This window comes from Phocoena phocoena, chromosome 18, assembly GCF_963924675.1.
Source record: "Phocoena phocoena chromosome 18, mPhoPho1.1, whole genome shotgun sequence".
Classification (NCBI taxonomy): domain Eukaryota; kingdom Metazoa; phylum Chordata; class Mammalia; order Artiodactyla; family Phocoenidae; genus Phocoena; species Phocoena phocoena.
In genome coordinates, this window is record NC_089236.1 from 70,426,959 (window position 1) to 70,453,324 (window position 26,366).

A 26,366-nucleotide genomic window follows, 5' to 3' on the forward strand; every position below is an offset into this window, starting at 1 on the left:
TAAAAATATCACAAACTCCCCAAATGTGGTTCCTTTTGGGAGAAAATTTACCTCTTGCACTTTTTGGATATAGTAATGATTATGGTTCCATGAAACTAAATAGAAAACTGTTTTCCAGTCGAAAAACACAAAAAAACAACTTACACAGAAGTGTGTAGCCCTCTTAATACTGGATGTAACAAAAATAAAGACATCAGGCTGCCTGCTTTTGCCTAAAGCATGGCTTTAATTTTCTATTAATAGTGACAGTTTATGTAGGATACTACATAATTTCCTATGTTATGAAACAGCACAAGTTGAAGAATCCAAAAAATATTGCAGGAGTGAATTTCTTCCTACGGGAAAAGTGTAGATACACTAGATGTTAAAATTTCCATTCTTCATTCAATTATTTGCCCCATTCAAAAAAAAATACAAATAAATATTTCCTTACAAATGATGTTCATAGCACATTGTTTGGAAAAAAAAAGATTAAAAAATCTTAATTTACTCTTTCTTGTCATTAAATAAAAATTCTAATATACAGACACATTAGATATTTATATAAATTGTAGGAGTCAGTTTGTCATTTCTTGTTCACAATCCATGTTTAATAATATGAGTCTTTACAACAACACGACTCACATCCCAAATGCAGGTTTAATTCTGCTGCAAGTCGCTCAAGATAATTTTTTTCTGTTTTTCTTTTTAATTAAAAAAGACTTCATCCTTGGAATTTTAGAATTCATGTTTGAGTTGTCTGAAAAAATACAATTTCAGTGCAAAAACCACATCAAGCATTCGAGAGTATACTGCTGGTGCTGTAATCTTTTTGCATGTCTGTTTTCATAGAAAAAAAAATGATAAAATAAACATCATGTAAGACTTTTAAATGGTTAAACGTAAGTACATGATATTAATGATCTGCCTCATGCACACACACACACAAACTCAAAAAGTGAAGGAAAAAGGCTCAAATGTTTTTCTTTTGCATTTGTTCCAGCTTTCTTCTTAGAAGACCATAATTCTCCTTAGTTCCTGATGCCATTGGGTCAAGCCGCAGAGAGATCTCATAGTGTTTTTTGGCCAAGTCTAGATGTCCCCAACGATGATAAAGCACAGCTGAAATAGCAAGAGATCAATTTCATTGGAAATGCTTCTGAATAACTTGTGGTATTCCCAACCACTTGTACAAAGAAATATTACAGAACCTCTGCAAGCAGTTTTCAAAAATCATTGTTTAAAACAATATTGTTTGTACTGCCAACTTTATTTATTGTAATCACACTCCCTGGTGAATGTCTGTTTAACCACCCCCAGTTACTCCCAGGGTTCTTCATATCATTAGGCGTGATCCATCTCCCTACAGCAACATTGTTACATAAAGAAGCAAAAGGAAGAGTACACTAAGTTTCTTGATGCTGCCAGGAAATTTCCTGAAAGCCAGGCTGCACAGGGCTGGGCTCCAGCACTGCTTAGCGCTCTGACCATGTAGAAGACCAGCCATTTACTTTAACAAAGAGTCTCCTATACCTTTCAGCAAAATAATAGCTTGTTTGTTGCCAGCTGGAATTCAGGGCTCTAACATCAAGATCTGACCATAAAATGATAGTTAAAGAAATCTTGTTTTTTTTTTGGCTGTGTCGGGTCTTAGTTGCGGCACGCGGGATCTTCGTTGAGGCACGTGGGATCTTTCGTTGCGGCGTGTGGGCTTCTCTCTAGTTGTGGCGTGCGGGCTCTCTCTTCTCTAGTTGTGGCGTGCAGGCTCCAGGATGCGTGGGCTTTGTAGTTGTGGCGCACGGGTTCCAGAGCGCGTGGGCTCTAGTTGAGGCGTGCAAGCTCGGTAGTTGTGGGGTGCAGGCCTAGTAGCCCCGCGGCATGTGGGATCCTAGTTCCCTGACCAGGGATCGAACCAGAGTCCCCTGCATTGTAAGGCAGATTCTTTACCACTGGACCACATGGGAAGTCCCAAGAAATCTACTCATTAGAATGGTAAGCCTCTGACTATTACAATGATTCTCTAAGTAAAACTACCTTTCTATGTGGGCAGTACAGCAACCACTGATGCTTCATCACTTTTCCAAGGGGAAGCTAGAGTCTATAGGGAACAGATCTGGTGAAAAAATACTCACGTGACTGAGCCTTCCAAACATCAACATGTTATGTTCTAAAAATCTAAATTATTGAGATGCAAAAATGAAAGAAAGGAATTCTAGGGAGTAAGTCATTGTGAATGCATTCTTAGCCAAGACACAGAACAGAAGAACGCAGGGAAGACCAGGCTAGATAAGGAAGGTCCACTACAGAAGAAGCAAAAGGACACATGTCAGACTGCAAACTTCCAAAGTACTTCTCAGTTTAACTATCTAGGGCTCTTCACTCAAAGAAAGAAAATCTGAGTTTTAACATCAGAAGGCGATTAACTAGTGGGGGATTTTAGGAGTTGTTCTGATCATGCAATTAAGATTTGTAAATATGACTGTTACTTAGCTACCTTATTAATGTGATAATTTCCTTAAAATGCCATATTTTAGAACCAGATTATAAAGGCCAATACAGGTTAGATTTGAATAACAACTCTCCCAACAGTGATTTTACAGAAATGCACCTGTTTCATTAAAATTACACAGAATTTCGATATGATTCAAATTGAAAAATCTCCTTACCCAAATTGCCATGGTAACTTGCAGTATTTGGATGAGCTTTAATTGCTTTGAGGAATAAAGCTTCAGATTCCTAAAAAAACAAAATACATAAAAAATAAGGTACTCCACACGATGCAAAAGTTTTATGCAGTTTTATCGCCTATGGGTTTCAAACTTTGAACGTGCTTGTTTTGCTCCACCAAATCCTTCTTCTGGAAACATCTGGGAGCCCAGCAGGGCCACACCCTGTTGAGAAGAGGTTCGGGAGGATGATCCATTGGGGCAGTGTGTGACTGGGCAGAGGTGACAGGGCAGTAGTCAGGGGATGGTGGCCACAGAGAGGATGAATGTGCTAATGACTCTGCCACCTGCCTCCCTGAAGTGGTGGGAATTCTGCAACTTTAAGCAAGTAGCTCAGTTCAGGGTCCAGGGCAGGATGAGCAAAGGTCAATCAGGAAAGTGCCGGGCTGCTGAGGGCACCCACACAAATGTCATTTCTGGTCAGCATCGATGAGCTCACTTCTAAGATTCTCAAGGTAGGAGGTGGAGTCTGTTGAACCTCCCCTAAGAACGCACACCCCCTCAACGACCCAGAAGCAGCCCATTCAGCTGGAGGAAATGAGCAGGGAGAATGAGGGAGAAACAGCCACCTGTCACCTCAGCCACTGCAGGACTGTACGCGAGTGTGACCAAATGCCCCTGAAGTGCAGAACCGATTCTTGGAGAGACTTGCATTTCCCCCATCCAGTATTCACTTCCAACTCAGCCAGAGAAACACGGCCAAGTGTTTTCTCGCCTGTTCATCGTGGGACCATGGCCGACTGCATCGCCCCTTTTTAACCTAATGTTGAAAAATAAAGATGCCTCATTGCTCTCAGCGACAGCTGCCAGGGGTGACTATCACACCATCTACATTCGTGTCCCTAAAGAGCCACTCATGCTTTAATCCAGGTCACAGGCTCAGCTTCAACAACCAAGGCTGGGGGTTTGGGGACAGGTTTTTACCTTCTATCTGTGCCCTACATGAGCTTCTCCCAAGGGGCCTCCCATATCCAGGATCACATGTTTTATAAAGTGCAGGGAGACCAGTTTCCTTTGCCTTGTGCTGGCTGGGCAAACATCTCTGACACCACCTTTTAGACAGAGCTGGCAGAGAAAAATCTGTATTTTAGAAATGTGGTCTGTGAGGGAATGAATGAAGATGTCAGGATTACACGCAGGATGTCAGCAAAGGTCACTCTCAGAACTCGGCTCAAAGTCAGGGTCTACATTCCGAGTTTCGGGAGAGAAAACTCCTTCAAGGAAGTCTAAGTTTTCCTGCTATGTTAGGTGTGCTGGAAACAAAAATGAAAAGAGTGCAAACAAACCAAAAATCAAATGGATTGTGCAGATCTGTAGCTGTCCTCTTTCTGATGATTTTCAAATGTTTCCATTTAAAACCTCAAATATAAGAAATGGAAAGGCTGGGGAACCTCAACCTACTTTAAAATGCTCCTCCACATGCAAAGGAAGCAGTGTTATCTGGAGACGACAGATGTAGAGATAAAAGGCAAGTTAGGAGTTCTCTAGGGGATGCTAGATTCATTTTTTGATTCATTTCTCAAGCGCCCACAAGTGCGGACATCATTCAGGACGATGTGCAGTCAGAGTCAGGTTTGGAGGATGTAGTGGGGTTTAGGAGAGTGGGCAATGGTGCGGGGGTGAGGGCTTACAGCCTGTCTAGGGGCTGTAGGTCTTGGCAAGGCAAGGATGGTGGGAAGGAGTGGGTATGAGGATCAGGTAATAGGGGAAGGTAATAGGGGAAGAAAAAAAGGACTCAAAGTTTCCAAGCCTGGGGACTTCCCTGGCGGTCCAGTGGTTAAGACTCCGTGCTTCCAGTGCTGGAGGCAAGGGTTCGATCCCTGATCAGGGAACTAAGATCCCATATGCCTCAAAGCGTGGCCAAAAAAAAAAACGTTTCCAAGCCTGGAAGACAGAAAAACAATGGCACATTGAAAAAAGAAGGGGCATCAGGAGGAAGAGTGGGTTTGTGGGGCACCGTGAGTGTGGGTTAGACATGCTCCATTTTGGGTAACATTGGGACTGGAGGCCTCGTTAGAACACGAATGCCTGCAGGTATTCAAAGCCCATGAAATGCTCATCTATTAAATCAGGCTTTTTAATGGCCCTGTTCTGGGAAGTGATGAACTTATTCATAAACTGATCTTCTGTGGAGGTTCAAGGATGCTTCAAGACCCAAGTAATGAGCTGACTTATGCCAAGGAACAAATAAATAAACTCATGTTTAAATTCAGGGATTGTTTTTCCTCAACAGACAGGTAAAATAACATATTACTTTCTAAAGTGTGTTAGACAAAATGTGTATGACCAAGGTTTAGGGTAACACCAGGGACAGAGCAAGGTCTTGCAAAGGAGCAAGTGAGGGTCTTTCTGCCTAGGCGGCAAGGACTGGGCAGTCGGAGGTCATTTCAGCCACGCCGGCCGCCAGGGTTGCAGCATCATCTCAGCAGCATCCTTAAAACTGCATCTATTCTCCCAGACAGGCTTTCACAAGAAACACCCTGCAGACCACTCTGGCTGGGAAGGGAATGTGGGTGGTCCAACGTGAAGTTGAAACCACCAGTCGCATAGCAAGAATAGCTCCCTCTTCAATTCACCTTCCTTTCTTCCAGTTCAGTTGAGACAAAGTCTCTGCTTGGTGGTGGTCTGGGGTCACCCCCCAACACCTTCCAATCTCCCTTTGAGGCTAACTGAGGGTTCACCCTCAGGCTCAGAGCCTGAGCCAGTAGTAGCACCTACCTGAGATTTAGTAAAATTATTCTATTTTCATTTACCTTATATTTCTAGTAAAGATGGCATGTTTCCACTTTAATTACCATTTGTGTTTAAAATCTATTTAAAGAAATATATCAAGTGAATAATAAGTAGTATCTAGATGTGGCCAAAAAAAAAATTCATAAGGGTATGACATAAATGTCTGGAGTTGGGGAAACTGCTCTCTAGACGTAATCTGCTCTTAAACTACAGGGCCCGTGGAACAGGTGATGCAGAGAGAGAATCAGCACGAGAGGCAATGTTCACCACTGAAAAACATCACTTTTGGAAATTAAACAGCAACAGGTGTCATAAATGCTAATGGATTTTCATGATCCTTCGAGTTTCATTCAATAATCACTAGACTAAAATTACTGCTGTGTATGTATACATGTATACAATGTTTCATAGTTATAAATTACCTTCTTGTGCATTTCTTTCTTAGCACCATCTCCATTTTACAGAAGAATAAACTGAGGAGTGGTTAAGTGATGGCTCTTGGGTAAAAGGGCTGCTCGGATTAAAAAGGTGCCCCATTACCACCTGGATGTAATGAGAATGCTCACATCGAAGTCTCAAAATAGATTCCAGAAGCCTGAACGTTTCAGAACCGAACGTGGGATGTGTTCCATCATTTCACAGTGGTGCCCTGGGCACTTACAAAATGCCCAGTGGTTGGGGAGGGGTGGAGTGGCAATGGAGACACGAAAATGGGACTTAAGACTCCGGCCTCAAGGAGCCTCCAGGCTCACTAAGGACATTGACCAGGAGTTAGTGATAATCTACAACAGCAAATGCCTAGGTGGAAAGGGAGGTGCACAGACCACAGACACCTGTCCTGATGGGGACGGTGGCCCAGCTGCAAGGTCTACTTGTCCCACCCCTGCAAGTCACCACCACGTCACCTCTTCGTCCAAGCGTCCCCGCCCAGTGCCCAAAGTTCAGTTCCTTATTTCAGATTTCATCCTCTGTTTTCCTATCTTAGGCTCAGCACCCTGGACCTAGACAGTTAGGATGCAAAATGTGTAGAGAAACAGAAAACCCATTTCTCCATTCTGCTTTACGGAGTATTTTCTACTTTATCTGGGAAAAAAAAACATACAAAACACCACTGTGAACTGGAACCCAAATCAACCCCAGGTCCTGTCACCTTACTAGGAATTCCAGTTTATAAGCTGTGGGATGATAGAAAAATCAGCACATGATCACATAAGCTGCATCTCAAAGATGGTCACTGGACACTCCCACCCCGTCCCAGGCTGACAGATGGCTGGAAAGTCATTAGAAAGGAACCCACACACCTCACCTCCCTCTCCTCTACACAAGTAGGTCTGTAAAAAATAAAACGAAACCCCTCAAAAGGTTATCTGGGGGCAAAATCTAGAAATTCAAAAATGTATTCTGATGCTATTAAACTCCCTGATTATTCAATTCAAAAAGGATAGAAATGCATGAGACATCTTACTACTGTATTGTTACAGAAAATTATACCGATAATGATATCTAATGAGTCGAACAGAAGTATGAATTAATCACTACTATTAGGCCAAGTGTGATCAAAATCAGATATGGCCGCTGATTCAAAAAGGAAATATTTCTCTCATGAAAGGACGAAGACACAGCTTCTAAAAGTGTGTTTTCTGTAACATCTGTGCTAGGAAGCCGGGATGCTGGTTAGAATGCATACTCCCTGACCTTACCCAATGGAGCCATGGGGAGAAATACGGGCATCTGTATTCTCACGGGCTCCCTTGGTGGTTCTGATACACAAAACTAAAATCTGAGATCAGTGCTATTAGGAACAGAGTCCCCTTCAATATCCAGGGAGTTACGTGCCTTCTGATTCAAGGTCTACTCCTGGCCCACCCTGGGACCCCAGGTAGTTAGAGGCCTGATGCAATACCTTGTGTTTTTCGTTGGTCAGAAACTTCTAGGGTTTTGCAGATGACCTGTAACTTCCTGTAGGTGAGGAAAAACCTGGAAGCAGCGAGAACCCATCCTATATTCTCCACGGGCTGGTACTCTTTTTGTGCAGAAGAGGATGAGCCCCAGCACCAGGGACAGAATCATAGCTCCATGCCAGGAGCTGGGGCATCTGCTAGGATTTTTTTGGCTTCTCCTCCCCTCCCACGTTTGAGCAATGCTGGTGAATTCTGACCAGAAAGCATGTGGAGTCTGAGTCCACAAATTCATCTCTTGCGCAGCTTCTCAAAGCAAACTGACTGAGCCACACTGATACTCAGCTACCACTAGTTGGGCCGAATTCTGAATTTAACTGGGCAGACGTTACATTGATGGCTCCTGTCAGATGTTGGCATTCACTGCAAGAAATCACGGCCTGCAGTTCACACACCTTGTATTTCTGGGACTTTCCCAGCACGTTTGCCAAGGAGAACATCAGAGAGTGGTCATTAGGTATTAATTCCAGCGCCTCTCTTCCAACAGCTTCGGCTTGGGCTAAATTACCTGTGAATGAACAATGGAAAACTTAAAAACATGTTCGCATTGTACTAGTATTTTAGTCTCTCTCTCTAATTAACAGGGCTTATGTGCATTATGTACAATGATTATGAATAAACTACTTAAGAAGATCAATGTAGAACATGTAACACACACACACATACACAACACTCAACACACACACACGTCTATCAGTTGCAAAGCCACTGCAGTCCAGCACCATTCTGACATACCAACAGCTTTTGATTAAATTCTGTCAAAGCATGTAAAATCTAATTTTAATTTCCCCCAGATACCAGTTATACCCAAATCGGAGAAAACAAGTCTGCAGAATAAGAATATCACAGCAACAGTTTAATAACTGAATGTTTATAGTACTGAAGCTCACATTCTACACTTTCATTAGGAACAAGATGTGTATCCCCCTCCACACCGAGTAGATGGCTTACTAGCTTTAAATTCTGCCAAATGAAAACTATCATTTCCTATGGGATGGCTGGATTTTTAAAAGTAGGGGAACAGAGAAACTTCTAATTGATTGAGTCTCGCACGGGCTAAGAAACCAGGTCACCAAATTTATTACCATTATATCGAAAATAAGAATCTCTGAGTGTAGGTTTGAGAGCACCTCCTTTGGGTACCATCCATGAACTTTAGAGCATGGACCTAGCACCATCCATTTCATAAGCCCAGAAATGGATGGTACCTGCTCCAGGTACCTCCAGCATCCTAGATGACGGCCATTGCCAGATGACAGGCTTCAGGAGAAATGAGATGTTAGTGCACACCTGCCCCCGTTACACAACACCAACTCTAAGCGAAGTGTCACCTTCCCAAACATTCATATTGCAATATGTCAAAGGAAACTCCATATTCTAGAAGTACACACATATTTGTCATGTAAAATATTGAACCCCATATTAATTAAAAACAAACAAACAAAACTCTAACACACACTAGGGAAAAAAAAAAAGCACAGGCATCTGTTTCCTAATTACCCCACGGCACTACACTGTGGACTGACTGAATCACTTCTCCACACCTGTGCTGTCAAGGAGGATGATCATGTTGTTCCAGGCCAGGCTGTGCTCCGGCTTCAGCACGGTAGCATTCCTCCACGCGTTCAGCGCATCAACGTGACGATTTAGATCTGCATACTGAACAGAAAGCAGGGACACCCCCAATCAATATTCCAGTTCTTTTTTGTGCTTTCTTTCTCCAAGATATAACCATACCAAACCCGAAACCAAACCGAACCGAACTTGTATTTATCGAGCTTCTAATTTTTCATATTAACTCATTTAGCCTCCAAACAATCTCAGTGAAGGAGAGAACTATCCCCGTTTTACAGATGAAGTAAATAACTGAGGCACAGAGAAAGGAAGTAACGTGCCCAAAATGCCATATCTAGAAATGGGAGAGCAGGGACTGAGACCAGGTGGTCTAGCTCCTGAGCCTACAACCTTTTTTTTTTTTTTTTTTTTTTGCGGTACACGGGCCTCTCACTGCTGTGGCCTCTCCCGTTGTGGAACACAGGCTCTGGACGCGCAGGCTCAGCGGCCATGGCTCACGGGCCCAGCCGCTCCGCGGCATGTGGGATCTTCCCGGACAGGGACACGAACCCGTGTCCCCTGCATCGGCAGGCGGACTCTCAACCACTGCACCACCAGGGAAGCCCAAGCCTACAACCTTTTAACTACAACCCATAATTTAGTGATTCCAGGTGTCAAAGCATGTTTCAGACTACTGAAGAGAGGTTAAGGAAAAAACCTAATCCTTAGTATTTTTCCAGAAAGACTTCACATAGTCTATCTTTGATAAGGTATTATTTTAAATGGTCAACAAAATATTTAATGTGATTAAAAGCTCTATGTGCCAAATTCACCTTGTGAAGAATGGTCTTCCTGCCTACATCTAAGCTGCCTATAAAACTGTGAGTACATCAGACATACTTTATGAACTGGTTGGAAAAGTCTTAAGCAGTAAATGTAAACGTCTTTGCCAGTTTGGAGCCTGTTTGCCTCCTTCAGGAAGGAGAGAATGATCTGTTGCTTTCTTTGGAGAGGGAACGTTAACATCGACAACAGAATATGAAATGGCTGGCTGTCAATCCGCATAGTTAATAAAAGCACGCAGGGGGGAAAGTGATGGATTGTTTAACAGGTGACCCTCTTGCCCTCTTTAACTCCGTTCAAATGCACATCTCATCTGAATGAACACGGTTCCCTTAACTCTGCAAAAAAGTACACAAGATTACAATTTATCAGAGTTTAAGGCTATTTCCTTATTTACTGTCAAGTCTGTCTTTTCATTAGACAACAGAAACATTGTGACTTGTCCCATGACCCCACACACAGCAAACAGGTGGCACAGTACACAAGAAAAAGAAAGGTTTAAGGAATTACAGAAACATTTGTGAATATCCATTTGCTAAAGATGTCGGAATTTTCCATGAGACTCAGAGACTCCAGTTACAATACTTTAGCCCTTAAATGAGGAAACATGTAAAGTTCAAAGACTTAAATAATTTAGGATGCCCAATTATACCAACATTTAATTCTCTTTATATTTGATGTTCCATTGATTTCTCAGCCAGTTCTCTCCAGCAAGTGACAGGCAATTGAGTCACGTGGAGACGATCTGTGGGGACATGCTTTCAAAGGCACCCAGGAAAACCATCATAACTTCGTTTACACAACAAAAACATTCTTTACATATTTTATTATTTATTATTATTTTTCATTACTATTTATTGAAGAACAACCCCAGCCTGAGCCAGGTAACACTTACTCCTATTCTGCCTTGAACTTTACCTTTTATACCATCTATACAAAGTGAACAAGCACTTTAAGGGAGACAGAGAAAAATGGTGATTTAGCAAGAACTACCCATTCTGAAAGCGGACGGGGTAATAAGCATGTTATTTACCTATTAGTCCTATGCTCAACCTTCTATGCTCTGCAAACTACATTTCCCATGGTGCTTTGCTACTTGGCCCCCGGTCAAGTCTCTCTGCCAATAGAAGTTACAGGTGATGATCAGATAGTTGGAAGACAGAGTAGCGCTTTCCCCCCATTCTTGCTCTCTCCTTCCTTGTCCTTGGCAGTGTCTCTACAGTGGCCATGTCCCCTCCCTCCACAGTCCCTGGGCTGGACTTTGGTCCTTCTGTCATAATCTCAGCCTTCAGGTGATGGTAGCTCCTGAGATGTGGTGCCTTCTATGAGCTCTTAAATTCTGGTGGCATCACTTCATTCCATGTGTTCCCCGAACCCTACAGGGTTTCCTTTTACTCTCTGAGTTAATGTCACCTTTCCATGCGTGTTCTTCCAACAACTGTCTAACCCATTCCTTGTATTGAATCTTCTCTATTTAAAATACTTAGCATGGGGACTTCCCTGGTGGTCCAGTGCGTAAGACCCTGCACTCCCAATTCAGGGGGCTGGGGTTCGATCACTGGTTGGGGAACTAGATCCAGCATGCATGCATGCTGCAACTAAGAGTCTGCATGCCGCAACTAAAGATCCTGCATGCCACAACTAAGACCCAGTGCAACCAAAATAAATAAATAAATATTTTTTTAAAAAGAGAGATTATTTTTAAAAAAATACTTAGCATGGTTTTGGTTTTCCTGAATGGATCCTGCCTGATGCAATTAGTCCTTGCAAAATGAACTGTCTCCAGTCACTATTACCGTAATTTTCTAATGTTAGTAATGTGTCCCAAATAATCCAGCTCTTCCCAATTTCCTACATCACAAGAGAAGTTCATTATAGTCCCTTCTTTCCTGTATCCAGAAATCAAAACACATTTCTGTCTCCCACTACTGAAGAGTGACTAAGGAAGGTTTTTTCAAAAAGGAAACTCTTCAGTTATTAAGTTTCTATTATTTGCCAATATAAAAATATACTGGTTGAGCTGTTAAAGATTAAGCTCTTAATGCTTTTAAGCTGTCAAGCAGGCAAAAGCTGGATAATTAAACAACAAAGGAGAGCAAAATCTTTAAATAACCAAGAACAGTTGGCAGGAGGGAACACAGAAAGATTACTTCACGGTAGCATAATTAGTAAACAGTACACAGAGAACAAAGGTCTCAATATAGTCAGTACTACAGATGATCTTCTAAGTGAGAGTGGGGATAAGTTCCAGGGCCTGGAGCACGTGTTAAAATCTTCTATTTTGCATTCTATCTTCCTTTCTTTGGATGTAACTTGGCTCATCTAGCATTAATTCTCAATTTTCCAAACCCCAAGGAATTGCAGTGACAGGCAGCTACTGGGGGAAGGAAGAAGACCGCTAAGTATTAGAGCTTTAAAGTATAACTGAGGGCTCCAGGCAGATACACTCACTTCACAAACAATACCCTGAAAAAAGAGCTGCCTCCAAAAAAGAAAAAGAAAAAAGGATGAAAGAAGATTTCGTGTGGATCTCAAGTATAATATGTCACGCAAGTCCTAGTGTAGACACAGTAAATAGAAACAGTAATCCCTGCAATAACCACAGATGCAAGTATTTGGATAATACCCAGTTTGTTCCCAGATCCCATTCTCACTTCATTAACTTTGCAAGGACCCACCCTGCTCTGTGTGTGACTGGATTTTCTGGTCTCTACTGGTATTATTACAGTGGAGTTTTACTGTCTCTCCCCTACTCCAAGAAAACAAGATAGAGGACCTGAAAATGCCACCCCAAATATACCATTTTGGCATAAAGATTATTGCACTGAAGGCATTTGAGAGTCAACAGATGCAGAAAGCAGCTTTCCTGGAGCTTCCCTGATCTGACTAAAAGCAGAAACTTCTGAGAAAGGAGGAGGGCCTCCCCTCCTGGGGAAGTTTTATGGCTATGGAGAAGACGAACCTACACAAACACACCTCACTTCATTATATATGTGAGGTTTCCCCCATATATTTACCTTCCCACAGTTCGTCAGCTTGGAAGCCTGAAACCTCTTTCTTTGTCTTGTCATTTCTCTACAAATGTATAGTTCTCTGCTAAGATGCTACATAAGCCCAAGTTCTAACCATCCCTTTGAGTTACCCCACTTGTCTGCCCGCTGCACACGGTAATAAACTCTGTTTTTCTCGTTATCACCTCCATCACCTCACAGAACTACCATTTTGTGGGTGTGCGCTTATTTTCTTTATTAAGGAAAGCAAGAGTTTTAATAAGCTGTGCGTCCTCATGGAGGCCTTTCAGAAATGATGACAAAATCTATTTCGCTATCATTAGCAATATATGCTTTCAGATTTTTAAAAAAATTAATTAATTAATTTTATTTTTGGCTGCATTGGGTCTCTGTTGCTGCCCATGGGCTTTCTCTAGTTGAGGCGAGCGGGGCTGCTCTTCGTTGCGGTGTGCGGGCTTCTCACTGCAGTGGTTTCTCTTGTTGCGGAGCATGGGCTCTAGGTGCACGGGCTTCAGTAGTTGTGGCACGTGGGCTCAGTAGTTGTGGCACGTGGGCTCAGTAGTTGTGGCGCATGGGCTTAGCTGCTCTGCAGCATGTTGGATCTTCCCGGACCAGGGCTCGAACCCATGTCCCCTGCACTGGCAGGCGGATTCTTAACCACTGTGACACCAGGGAAGCCTCATGCTTTCAGATTTTAAGATTATTGAACTTACTGTATGAGCTACTGCTGTATTATTTATTTGAAGAAAGAAACTATATTTAAAAAAAAAAAGTCAAGAGCAATAACAGCTTTATAAATATCCTGTTAGTAACCAAAAAGAGCAAGTCTCTACGGAACACATTATGTTCTATTTCCATTGAATAATCTCAAAGCCCTTTTGTGGGCTCCTGAGCTTTCTTTTATGGGGGGATAGTTACCTGTAAAAATGCAGGAACAGTCCCTTGAGGCAGCAGAAGAGGAAAACTCAGAAGTCACATTATGGGTTTGCTTTTTTTAAATTTCAGTTTTTATTCAATTGGTGTTTTAAAAACAGAGAGACCAATGTTTATCAGGAAGTAACCCCTTGGAATACTGTTTAACAGGGCACAAAGGGACTTTTAAAAATTGTAATTTATTCCTTAGTTTAACCTGTTGCCTTTATGATCTCTTAAACTTGGCTAATTCAAGTTGGCTTGCTCTCTAATTAGAGCTAAAAAAAAACTACATGTGAGGAAATCAAATAGCTACCTTCAACTGAGATAAAAGTATATGAAAGAGCTTCATAAGATGTAGAGGGTTAGAATGGGTGTCGCTCTTCTCACTTTATTATAAAGAAGGAAACAAAACCAAGCTTTTCTGCCTCAGCCACAGGGCACCATGTGCTTACCAAACGCCCGAGGTTGTAGTAACAATCTGGGTATTTCCTCCTGTGCTTGATCGCCGTCCGGTAACTTTGCTCGGCCGCCTGGAACCGTTTCAGGCTGTTTTGCACGATGCCTAAATTCATCCACGCGGCAGCGAAGTCTGGCCTGGAAGATAAACAAGGAAAAGAAAGGCTTAGCTCCCAGAACGCTGGAGCGCATTTCCATGCCGTGAGCATGATTATAAAACAACGCTTACTGTATCTGTACAGCCAAAGACAGCAGCTCCTCTGCTTCCTGCAGCTCATTCCTTTCTTTTAAGATATTTCCCAGATTATTCATGGCATGAACGTACTTCGGATTTAATCTGGAAGTGGAGAGAGAAACCAAGCCTGTAGTCTTCATTAAACTCTCAGGAATTGGCAAATTTATCTTAAAGTTGGGGTCCTCGTGGGGACAGGTTTTTAACGCTAGAAAGTTAAAATAAGACATGTGTACTGTAAAGACAGCATTTCTTCTGTGAGACAGGATGCTTGCAGTACCTCACAGCTTCCCGGTAATATCTAATGGCAGCTGTCTGATTGCCTTTATCAGCCAGGTTTTTGCCCACATTGTAGTGAACCTGAAAAGAGAGAGAAAAATTGGCCATCAGCTGCCAGACTTCTTTGTTCAGAGCTGGGATGCCTACCATACCTTCTAAACGAAAGCAAAAGATAATGGTATTAAAAAACAAGCCCCTACCAGAACTTTAGCTAAACCCCTACAGAGGCTGGGCCGAGCTTGCTGGTGCTTTAGTGCCCTGCCCTGTAAGAAAAGATTCGAGGAAAGGGAGGTGACGAGCAGATGGTAAGTGTGACAGTGGAATATTGACTAAAGAACTCAACAGAGAAAACTGGGAAGTTAGGAAGCTGTGCTGGTTTTACTGTGAAACGCTGACACCCCCTCCTTCTCACACACCTGCACCCACTAGGGCTGAGCTGCAAAGTCCAACCACACATGTGAGGAAACAGTGACGATTCTGTACTTTAAACAAATACAGCACTTTCTTGTATGACACCTTTCTTCTGTAGCAATACTAGCATTCCTCTTTACACTAATCAAATCCTCCCTCCCTTATTCCTTTAGGTAATGAGTGCACCCCAGGCACCATGTCGGCAGCTACAGATACAATGGTGGGCAAACCATTCAGACCCCTGCCTCCTGAGCCCTGGATGGGAGTCAAATGCCCTCATTAGTAAATGTGTCACTCGAAGGGGCCGGGGCTCTGGAGGAAGGTGAGTCTGAGGACGGCACCTGGTTGAGTGTCAGGAAGGCTGTCCTATAAAGGGCCTTCCAGCAGAGACCTGAACGGGGGTCTCCCAGTACAGGGGCTGCAGTGGAGCAAGTGTCCCAGGTGGAGCAGCAAGGGGCAGGGTCCCTGGCCTAGAGGAAGCCTGGTACATTTGGCTGAGCAGCTACAGGCAGCCTGGCGTCGCTGAGTGCAGACAGCAGGGGTGACCAGGCTACACAGGGAACCCCGAGAGGCGTTGGGTCCCATTTAGTCTTTGCCCCAAGAGAAGTGGGAGGCCAGTGCGGGGTCTGTTAAGTGCCTGAGTTTCCTAGGGCTGCGGTAACAAAGGACCACAAGCTGGGGGCTTAGAGACAACAGAAATGTATTCCGCCGTAGTTCTGGAGGCCGAAATTAGCAGCAGCAAGGCTGGTTCCCACTGGGGGCTCTGAGGAAAACGTCCACGCTTCTCTCATCTTCTGACCGTGGCCGGCCAGCCCTGGTGTACCTTGCTCTGTGGCTGCAGTGCTCGAATCTCTGCCTCTGTCTTCACGTGGCCCTCTCCCCGCCGTGTGTCCATGTCTCTGCTCTCTCTTATAAGGACACCGGTCATAGTGGATTAAGGGTCTACCCTATTCCAGTATAACCTCATCTTAACTTACATCTGAATGACATCTGCAAGGACCCCCCTTCCTAAATAAACAGGGCTTAGGATTTGAACACATCTTGGGGGCGGGGGGGGGGCACAATTCAACCCATAACAAAAGCCAGGGGTAGGAGGGTGGCAGAGGGTCAGAATCAGATTTAGGTTTATGTAAAATAAGTCACACTGGGAAACTCACATGAGTCAGGAGAAAGCCAATACTCCCATGGGTCCAGGGAGAGCCTGTAGCTGCAGCCCCAAGAGCGAGGATGGCAGACGGAGCTGGGTGGTGGTGAAGAAGTGGGGGCACCTGAGGAACACTGAAGAAGCAAAGAGCCCAGGGCAGCAGAACTAAATGGACCCATGAGGACTATTACCAGAAGTATTTACCGATCATCAAACGCTCCTTTTGGAGGCTTACAATGTAAAGGCCAAGAGCAATCTCAGAGGAGATGATGCTACAGAAAAGTCATTCAACTGGGTGTGTGCAGCGTGACTAATAATAACTAACAGCAGTGGCTGGCACGTACTGAGGGACTGCTTTGGCACCATTAAGTGTCTTGCCCTAGGTTGTGGCACTAGATTTGAACCCAGGCTCCAAAGCCTGTGTTTCTTCTCACTATATCACACCCATTTATTACGGTGCTGGGTGAAAATGGGGCCGGGCTGCTCAAGACAATTTCTAGACCCACTCATTTACCCCATGTATTATTTTTTAAGGTAAAATAATGTTTCTTTTGGGTGTTAAGGGCTGCATTGTGACCCCAAAATTCATATGTTGAAGTCCTAGACCCCAGCACCCCAGAATGTGACTGTATTGAAAGATGGGGGTCTTTAAAGAGGTCGTTAAGTTGAAATGAGGCTCTTCGGGGCCTTAATCCAATCTGACTGATGGCCTTATAAGAGAAGGAAATTTGGACACACAGAGAACACCAGAGATGCCTGCACACAGATGAAACGCCGTGTGAGGACATAGCAAGAAGGTGGCCATCTGCAAGCCAAGGAGAGAGGCCTCAGGAGAAACCAGCTCTTCTGATGCCTTGATCCTGGACTTCTGGCCTCCAGAACTGGGAGAAAATAAAATTCTGTTGTTTAAGCCACCCAGTCCATTGTATTTTCTTATGGCAGCCCTAGCAGACTGATACATGGTGAATTACAATAATGGTTTGAGCACAATCAAGTAGCATTATATCTGAACATTCAAAACCCCTTTTAAAAGAATCATCACATCCTGCCTTATCCATCTTAACCTACGGTGATAGCACGTCTTCAAAAATACTGATATTTCTGGAAGGGTATAGAGCACTGTGACATTCTTTAAGCACATACGTAACAGATTTTTTTTAAAAAAATAAGTTTATTTATTTATTTTTGGCTGCGTTGGGTCCCTGTTGCTGCACCCGGGCTTTTTCTAGTTGCGGTAAGCAGGGGCTACTCTTCGTTGCAGTGAGGTGGCTTCTCTTATTGCAGAGCACGGGCTCTAGATGCACCGGCTTCAGTAGTTGTGGCATGTGGGCTCAGTAGTTGTGGCTCGTAGGCTCTAGAGCACAGGCTCAGGAGTTGTGGCACATGGGCTTAGCTGCTCCGCGGCATGTGGGATCTTCCCGGACCAGGGCTCAAACCCGTGTCCCCTGCATTGGCAGGCGGATTCTTATCCACTGTGCCACCAGGGAAGCCCGAGATTTGTTTTTTAACTGCCAATTTTAAACTCTATACATCTATTTTTACCTCATTGGACAAAAGGAATCACAAACGGGGAAATCACAGGCGATAGAAATGTATAATATTACGCAGCACACCCCGTATAATTTAAACTTCCTAAACCAAATTATTGTCCATCTGTAGGTGTTACCATCTTTATGTTATAGCTTGCAGGAGACTAGTTAATGCTATGGCTCGATGGTGGGTTTTGAAAAGTGGGCTCAAAGTGGATTGATTTTGTGCCTCCCCCAGCCCCAGTCTGGAAGTGTTTACCCACTCCCTCATGCCCCACACACAAAGGGACCGAATCTGGAAACTCCAACCTGTGAGTGAGGACGTATGTGCCTGCAGTCCCCAGAATACAAACACAGCTTCTACGCAGACTTCAACACAGCTCCTGCCTCTTCCGCCCCTGAGCTCCTGCTGCTTTCCTTTGTTACGGGGAAATTCTGTTTTCTCAATAAAAAGCTCAGACAAAGAGCTGAACTGCCCTCTGCAGTAGAGCCGCTGTTCTGTTAGACCCGATGCCACGGACCAGGAGATCAGGAGAGGGCGGAGGGTTGCTTTGCAAAATCAGACTGCAGTGAATTCAATGGAACTAGTTAAAAACTGGACAGCCCCCTAGAAGACAAGCTGTCCATAATTAAGACTGGTAAACAGGCCAGCCTTATCCTGTGGGTGACATGGAGGGAAGTATTTGAATAGAAAACAGCTGCCTAGATAACCCGTTGTGAAAAACCAAAGCAAACCCCTACGAAACAGTTTACCTAAAGTAGAGTTTAAAGAATGAGTGATTTTTGTTTCCCGGGAATGTAAAGGATTGAAAAAGCCTATTTATCCTTGAACTTTCCCTCCTGCCTTTGTGATTCCTATGCTGAGGCAACGAACCAGCACAGAAGCCACAGAGAAAACCCATCGTTGCAACCCAAGGATATGTAAATGCAAATGAGATGAAAGCATCCATAAGGGAAGGAGGTACATTCAACAGCAATGCTAAAACCAGTTTCTTTCAAATTTCCCATTAAAACTTCATGTTAAACTTAAAATGTTCTAAACACATAAAAATCCTATAACCCATCCTGGCTCATCCTTAAGGAAATACCTCACTGTGGTCTATGATCCCTTTCATTGTTAAAAGAATTTAGAATTGTATCCCAGGTTTGATACAAAGTGTCACACACTTTCAAGCCTTGAAAACTAAGAATGGCTGCAAATACAATCAGATACTTGGTGTCTCATCCATAGTAGGAATTTAATTTCTATTGTCTCAATTCAGTCACTAATACCAAGTTCCTACCATATGCAAGGGACTGTGGGTAATTCAAATGCAGACCAGGCACAGCACTGAGTCTCATTTGTAAATCTGGGCCTAATTGAAGCAAGGTGCCAATTGCTTACTTAATAGTCAGTGAATGTAAGGTGGAAATGAGTGCAGAAAAATGTATCTCCTGCAATAGAGTTGAATGAAACCAGTGTCTTTCTAAATGAGATCTCTTCCCTGAAATCAACCTAGCTCCCCCACTCCCAAAGAAGGAAGTAAAGAGAACTTTATTATACTTCAGTTTATAGTGAGAAGTAAAAAAAAAAAAAAAGAAACCCATCTTGCTCATACTGAATGGCATCACTGAAAAATGTTCCTGGAAAGGCTTATCACTACTGGGTCCATTCTGAAGATGAGGTCTTGTATGTACGTCGTAAATTTAAAAGAGAAAACCACACACACAGACATGATTATGTGCATGACCATCTGCACACCCCTGTGTTTTCTAGCCTATAACATACGAAATCATAAGGCAGACGTATAGGCTCAAACATCACATATGTCCCATACTCCCTCATTTACTAGGGTAACCTGGGCACAGCACTATACCAGGCCTCTATCTACCTCCTAAGTCACTGACTTAGATAAAGTCAGCTCCATCTTTCCATGCCTCAGTTTCTTTCATTTGGAAAATTAAAGAAAATAACCTCTCTCTGACAACCTTCGAGGGAGGATAATGGAGATTAATGATAGAGCCTCTACAAAGAAATCTGAGTTCCTTCTGCGGAAGAACTATATAAATAGAAGGGGTAATTACTGCCATTCAAACAGAAAAGTAAAAATAAAGCAAATCTATTAACATTATGAAATTAAATCACAGGCAATTTATTTTTAATAGCATAAAATAAATGGCTAGGTCAGCAAATCAAATTAACAATAAAAGCTTGAAATAATTCACTCTTATCTCAGCCTCTAACTATAAAACACGAACAAGGTTTTTTTTAATCCAAGGAAAAGACAAACAAGGAGTCAGCACCTTTTATAGTATCCCTCACTCCACAGTCACAATAAGACATCAACTATTCATTAGATTTCTTCATATAATTTTGCCTGAAATCACCAGGGAAGCCCTTGGCCTCCCATTTTGAGCAAGTATCATTCCCTTCTTTTCATTTAATGGGACAACCAAAACTAAAAGGAGCCTATGAAAGCAAACATTTCTGGATCACCTACTATGTTCTAAGTACCATGTCAGGGCACTTCAGAGGCCACATTTCATTAAAGCCTCACAACAAACCCAGGAGATAGGCACTGTTGTCCCATGTCCCTCCCCCACCAATACCCCCCCACCCCTTTGCCCAAAGAGGCACAGCTGGGTAAGTGAAGAAATTCATCAAGGATACAAGTGAAACATACTCGTACCAGACTGTGTCAACAAAAACACTGCCAATTTTAAAGTCTGTACATTTATTTTTACCTAATCTGGCAAAAAGAATCCCAAGTAGAGAAGCCACAGGTTTTTTTTTTTTTTTTTTTTTTTTTGCGTTACGCGGGCCTCTCAATGCTGTGGCCTCTCCCGCCGCGGAGCACAGGCTCCGGACGCGCAGGCCCAGCGGCCATGGCTCACGGGCCCAGCCGCTCCGCGGCATGTGGGATCTTCCCGGACCGGGGCACGAACCCGCGTCCCCTGCATTGGCAGGCGGACTCCCAACCACTGCGCCACCAGGGGAGCCCCAGCCACAGGTGTGATAGAAATGTGTGCTGCTGAACACCCCACAGGGTCCTGAACTGAACTGCTGTCCACTCACAGGTATTATCATCTTCCAGTTACGGATTTCAGGAGGCCAGATCACGTGTTTTGAAAAGTGTGCTCTACATGGTTCGACTGTGGGCCTCCCCGGACCCCAGACTAGATATGTGGAGTTACCTTCCCTGCCACCACTTTAATCCATGATTTGGACCAACTGGAAGATGAGTAAAAACTTGTTTAGGTAATCTGCTGTTTCACTGACATTGTCTGGTTTTAATAATTTCTTTTGTATTATTTTGGCTAAGTGCCATTTTAATAAATTTTGTCAAAATCATTTAAAAGAAAAAAAAAAAGAAAAACCCCAAGTATATGATCAAGGTCATATGCCGGATTCCGTGTGAAGGTAAACATTCTCCTTACTCAGCTGTCAAACTTAAAACATGGCAGCCAACATACCTTGGCGTTGAGAGGACACACAGACAGGGCGCTTCTGAAAAGCTGTTCCTCATTCCGCCACTCGCCACTGCGAATCACGCATCTCAGCGTGTTTATGAATAAAATTCCCAGGACGAAAGCAGCAACAAGTTTCTTAAGAAGAGAGGGATATGGGAAATGTCATTAGTAAAATCCACCCATCTTCTTGGTCAGGAATGGCACCACCGCTCTGGGCCAATACCTTTTCTTAGTATGTTTACTGAGAACTCCAAATCCGAAAGTCAGCAGCATGCAGTACCCAGCGCTGGGGAGGTACAGGACCCTCTCTGCCACCACGAAGCCCACTCGGAAGAACAGGTTACTCGCAGGAAGAAATGGAATGATGAGAAGTCCCAGGCCCAGTGTGAGGATCCTGGAAGATGAGAATTAAAAATGGTTACTTTTAGACTGTTCAAGAAACATGTCCTCCTTAACATTAAATTCACGATAAGGCCCCCCCACCCTTTTTTTCATGCCAGCAACTGAGAAATGGCATCAGTAGAGAGGGTCTAACCAGGCAGCATTAGGAAAAGAATATAAAAATCTTACTAAGGCACTTAGCGTCAAGCATAAAGATAAAACTTACATGTCACAAAATTCATACGAATAAAGTTAGAATGATTACTTTGCAAGGCCTATGAATGCACCTGCCCTGACTATACCTTAAACTGTGTAGGCGTTGAATAGCTCAATGGATATTGGTCCCAATTAGACCAATTTAGTGCCCCCTCCCTGCCAAACTTAACAGAAGTAATGCTACTTAACTGGTTTAAACTTCATGAAATCTGAAATAAACTAATATCATTTTCGGGTGCTATGGCATAAATTTCAGTCAAGTAAAAAGAAAGCCAAGAGCAGTGGAACACTTCTGGAAGTAGGCAATCATTCCCAATCTCCCACAGATGTAAGAGGATGAATTAAGAAGCAAGGTCAAACAACAAGGTCCTACTGTACAGCACAGGGAACTATATTCCATATCCTGTGATAAACCATAATGGCAAAGAATATGAAAAAGAATATATATGTATAACTGAATCACTCTGCTGTACAGCAGAAATTAACATAACATTGTAACTCAACTATACTTCAGTAAAAGTAAAAAACAAACAAAAAAAAGAAAGCCAGGTCAAATTTGGTGGCTCCTTCCCAGACCCTGTGCCTGTAGTACTAGAAAAATCCTATTGCACATGTATAGTGGATTGGGACTATGGTTTGTCGCCCTTTAGAATTACGTACCAATTTAAGCCACAGGTAAACTTAAAACTGAATTTATTTTGAGAAATTACTAATCTAATTCCATCAACACTTATGCTTAAAGGAAATCTTCTTAAATAGCTTTCTTTCTCATAAAACACATTTGTTTTTCTCCCAATTATTTTCTCAATAACCTTCTTTTCCCTTTTCTGGGGTGTGAGAAAGAACAGGCTCTTTGGGGGCAATTTATTTTGTACCAAATAACAAGAGAAGGAATCACTGTAGCATCCGCTAGGGTTTTCAGAAGCAGAATTGTGAAATAATGGGCACAACACACATCAATTACACTCTCAGTTCTGACCATAAATTACTCTTTACCACCTACAGCGAAAAGGATCTCAAAATGCTGCTTCACGGGGAAAGAGGGAGGGAGAGATAAAGCAGTCATCTGCAACCCCCCCCTCCAAGTTCACTCCCCACTAGTTGAAGCCAGCCATGGATTCCAAATGGATAGAACTCATCCTGGCCACAAACATGTATTTGAAATAAAAGGTCCTTAGATATTACTTCCACAAAAATCGTTAAAATGATCAGTGCTGGATTTAGCAAAATGCTCTGACTCCACCCCGTGTGGAAGTTAAAATTCAGCTTGGCCTCTTACCGTCTCTTGTGGCTGTCTTCAGAGCACAGGGCTTGGCATATCAGGCCAATTAGGCAGAACCAGAGTGCTGCTAGAGCAATTACCCTCCAGTCCCCGACTGACTTAATGAGGGGGATGCAGCCCATTGACCAATCAAAACACAGCCACCAGGGGCACAGCAGCAACCAGGCATTCAAGGAATAGTAGTAATTATAGTTTATGGCCTGTCAGTCAAAAGAAAAACAAACATTTATTTGATACTGAACTTGGAAAAAAAATATATCCTAGCTTCACTTTGGAGGCATCCATATGTTTCTGCTCAAGGAGAGCAGTTGTATAAAATAAGATGTTGCCACGTTCTACTTGGGCACAGGCTGTATGTAGTTTGCAGTTTACTAAATGCATTGAGATTAATAGATAAAAATACAGCAAAGCCACCAGACTCTGTTATACATTTGTTATATTTCTGGTGACACTATGTCCTGATTACTCACTGATGCCCAAAGTCTGTGACCCAGGAAATCTGAGGCCCAGGGGTCACCCTGACAACATAAGTATAGGGTCCTACGGTCCTTGATTTCTGTCTCTGAAGGCACAGCTAAGATACCCTTGCCTTCAGAAAAAGCAAACCTTTACAAGAAAGTCTGGACACCATAGACTTTTAAAGAGACCACAGGGGGTGGTCAGGACTACATGCTTCCATTGCAGGGGGCACGGGTTTGATCCCTGGTCCGGGAACTAAGATCCCACATGCTGCGAGGTGTGGCCAAAAAAAAAAAGATACTGCCAATCTGGTTATATTTTATCTTAAGCCCGCCATGTCAGTTTCCTTTATAACCAAAGTGATGGGGTTAGAGGACAATTTAAGGAGGCTGGCAAGAAACCTGACATTTTCTAAATCACTCCTCTTTAATTTTGTTTAGAAAGGAAATACAAAGGGTTTATACCTTCTCAATGCCCTAATAAAAACCTGGTTTCATCCTAGAACATCCTTGGTGAGAGGAAACACACGTGGAGGTGTTCTGCTTATGGGAGCTTCTGTGGGTGTTGGGGAGGGAGGGAGGGGAGAGCTGGGAATCTGGTGGGCAAAGAAGAGGACCCATCAGAGGGCAGACTCAGGACTCACCCTGACCAGCATGCTACTGGCGAAGGAGGCAGGGTTGTCGACTTCGGTGAAGGCCGGAGGGCCGGTGCCCATGATCTTCCAGCGCACGTAGAGCACCCCTGTTCCCCCCAAGGCCAGGAGACTCATTCTGAAGAGGAGGCCCTCAGTCCTGAGCATGCCAGTGTTCTGAAAGGACACCGCAAGGCCCCTGACGTCTCAGAGTTTTCAGATAAAAGTGTGGCCACGCCAGGTACAAAGGTGCAGCAGTTCTGGCTGAACCGCACTGACACCGTGCTTTAAAGGGCTGGCTATTTTAGAATTCAAAGTCGCAAGAAATACTTTGAAAATGGCATTTTAAATCCGCTGGTACTTGACATTTTCCGCATCTGGGCTGGAGACAAAAGCAGATACTCACCTCTAATGATCGGTCCTTATGTAGTACCTTCCGGACCAGTTCCAGAACATTTAATTTGCCTATCACCAAGATGTCAAAGACGGCATTCAGACCCTAAGAGAGCAAAGCAAGGAATCAGCGATGGGACAGCCTAACTCTGATTAGATAACAATTATCCGTCACAATTTTATTGCTGAATCTAGACAAGAGATGTCCTGGATTAGATCATCACAGATGACCTCTTTAGCTCTAAAAACAAAACCGAAAAACCCTGCTGTTCCTATGAAATGAGCTCATGTATTATAACAAATTTATTATCTAGTAAATCCCTGTTAGTCTGCATATAAGAGTACTATAAGATGCAGGAGAGCTAGACCTTTGGGGTTCCCAGGAGAAGCTCTGCAGAGGCCCCCTCTTCCATTTTTTTCTTTACAAGTCCCTTAGTTGTAAGAGCCAACACCTGTGCAGTGGTCACGCCTAAGAAGATAAAGGCAGTCATCAACCTTGAAAATCCAGCCAAGTAAGTAATTACACTTCAGGAACCCCAGGTGCTGCCTGATTTGGGCAAATGCCACGGAAGAGAGGGAGCAGAACGTAGAGTCTCCGGTGGGGCTCCAGAGACCTCTCAGGTTCACACTCCTGGCTGTCCGCTAGATCTCCCTTCCTGCCGGGCACACAGCCAGCCCTGCAGGAAAGCATGGTCACGTGACTGAGTTCCAGCCTATGGGATGTGGGCAGAAGTGATAACGTGCCATCTTGGAGGTTTGGACATAGACTGGGGTGCCCCGCCCCCCTCGGTTTCCTGTCCAGCTGTGGCAGAAATGATGGAGATATTCAGAGTGACACTGGAGACCACACCCTGAAGACGGCAGAGCCTCGGCCAGCCTGACCCCGCTGTGTGGAGGACAGCCACCTCTGCCCACAACTTTTAGGAGGATGACAAATAACTCCAATTATGTGGAGCCACTGGCCCTTGGGAGTGTGACACTGCAGCTCCATTGCTGCTAACAGCTTCCAGTAGCATCACGATAGTTCCTTTCTAGCAGGTGATGGCTGCTCTTGAAGCTATGACACCTGTGGTCACAGGCTGAAGGCTCATCTGGCCTTGGACTCTACTCTCTACCCTGCAGTGGACTTCCTACAAATGGGGCCACTGCAAGCAACGTCATGTGGCCCAACTCCCTGCCGGAAGCAGGTAAAGTGGTCAGAACAGACACTGTGTAGACGGTTCAAGTTGTCCCTCAATGACGGGGCTCTTTTTAGTATGGGGCTTCGTGGCAAAGAAGATCCTAAATCATCAGAAGCCAGTGGTAATTTGTGGTTTTCAGAGCAAGGGTGGCTTCCCTACTTAACCCCCTCCCATAAATGCTGGGAGCCATTAATTATCCAATACACAGGCCAGTGCTGGGTTAATCACTTCACAGAATCCTGATTTTATGCACCCATTAGATGAATGATTTTAGTGGGTCACAGAGGGCCATTTCTGCCTGGGTCTGAACCATTTTCTAGAAGGCAGAAGCTCCCTGTTGAGCTGTGCTGTCTTCTTATACTATTTGTTTTTCTGCCTGGGAGCTATAGGACAGTCACCCAGGGATGACGGGGTCATGTTGTCACGAGGACTGAGCCAAACACGAGTTTGGCACTCCCTCCTCCTTCCCGTGGAAATTCATCATTGTGTCCACATTCTAGTCAGATTTTTTCGAAACCTGCTCAATTTCACCGTATCTTTATGCATGTAAATTCAACCTAATTTTGTAGTGCTTCTCAAACACTGATGGACGTAGGAGTCACC

At 43.7% G+C, this 26,366-nt stretch overlaps 1 protein-coding gene across 3 annotated transcripts in view; it reads right to left on the reverse strand.

Moving 5' to 3' along the window:
- Positions 1-952: 952 nt before the first annotated feature.
- The window catches only part of TMTC4 (transmembrane O-mannosyltransferase targeting cadherins 4), a 60,760-nt gene continuing 35,346 nt past the window's right edge, over positions 953-26,366 (reverse strand). For 2 of the 3 annotated variants that reach the window (XM_065895981.1, XM_065895982.1), the window contains 12 exons: positions 24,596-24,688; positions 24,202-24,366; positions 23,097-23,299; positions 21,428-21,614; positions 21,224-21,355; positions 14,688-14,767; positions 14,405-14,512; positions 14,172-14,313; positions 8,941-9,055; positions 7,792-7,904; positions 2,646-2,715; positions 953-1,101 (listed from right to left, as the gene is read on the reverse strand). In XM_065895981.1, coding sequence (XP_065752053.1) covers positions 953-1,101; positions 2,646-2,715; positions 7,792-7,904; positions 8,941-9,055; positions 14,172-14,313; positions 14,405-14,512; positions 14,688-14,767; positions 21,224-21,355; positions 21,428-21,614; positions 23,097-23,299; positions 24,202-24,366; positions 24,596-24,688 — 1,557 coding nt within the window. The remainder of the gene's footprint in view (positions 1,102-2,645; positions 2,716-7,791; positions 7,905-8,940; positions 9,056-14,171; positions 14,314-14,404; positions 14,513-14,687; positions 14,768-21,223; positions 21,356-21,427; positions 21,615-23,096; positions 23,300-24,201; positions 24,367-24,595; positions 24,689-26,366) is intronic. The other variant, XM_065895983.1, reaches the window with a different exon arrangement.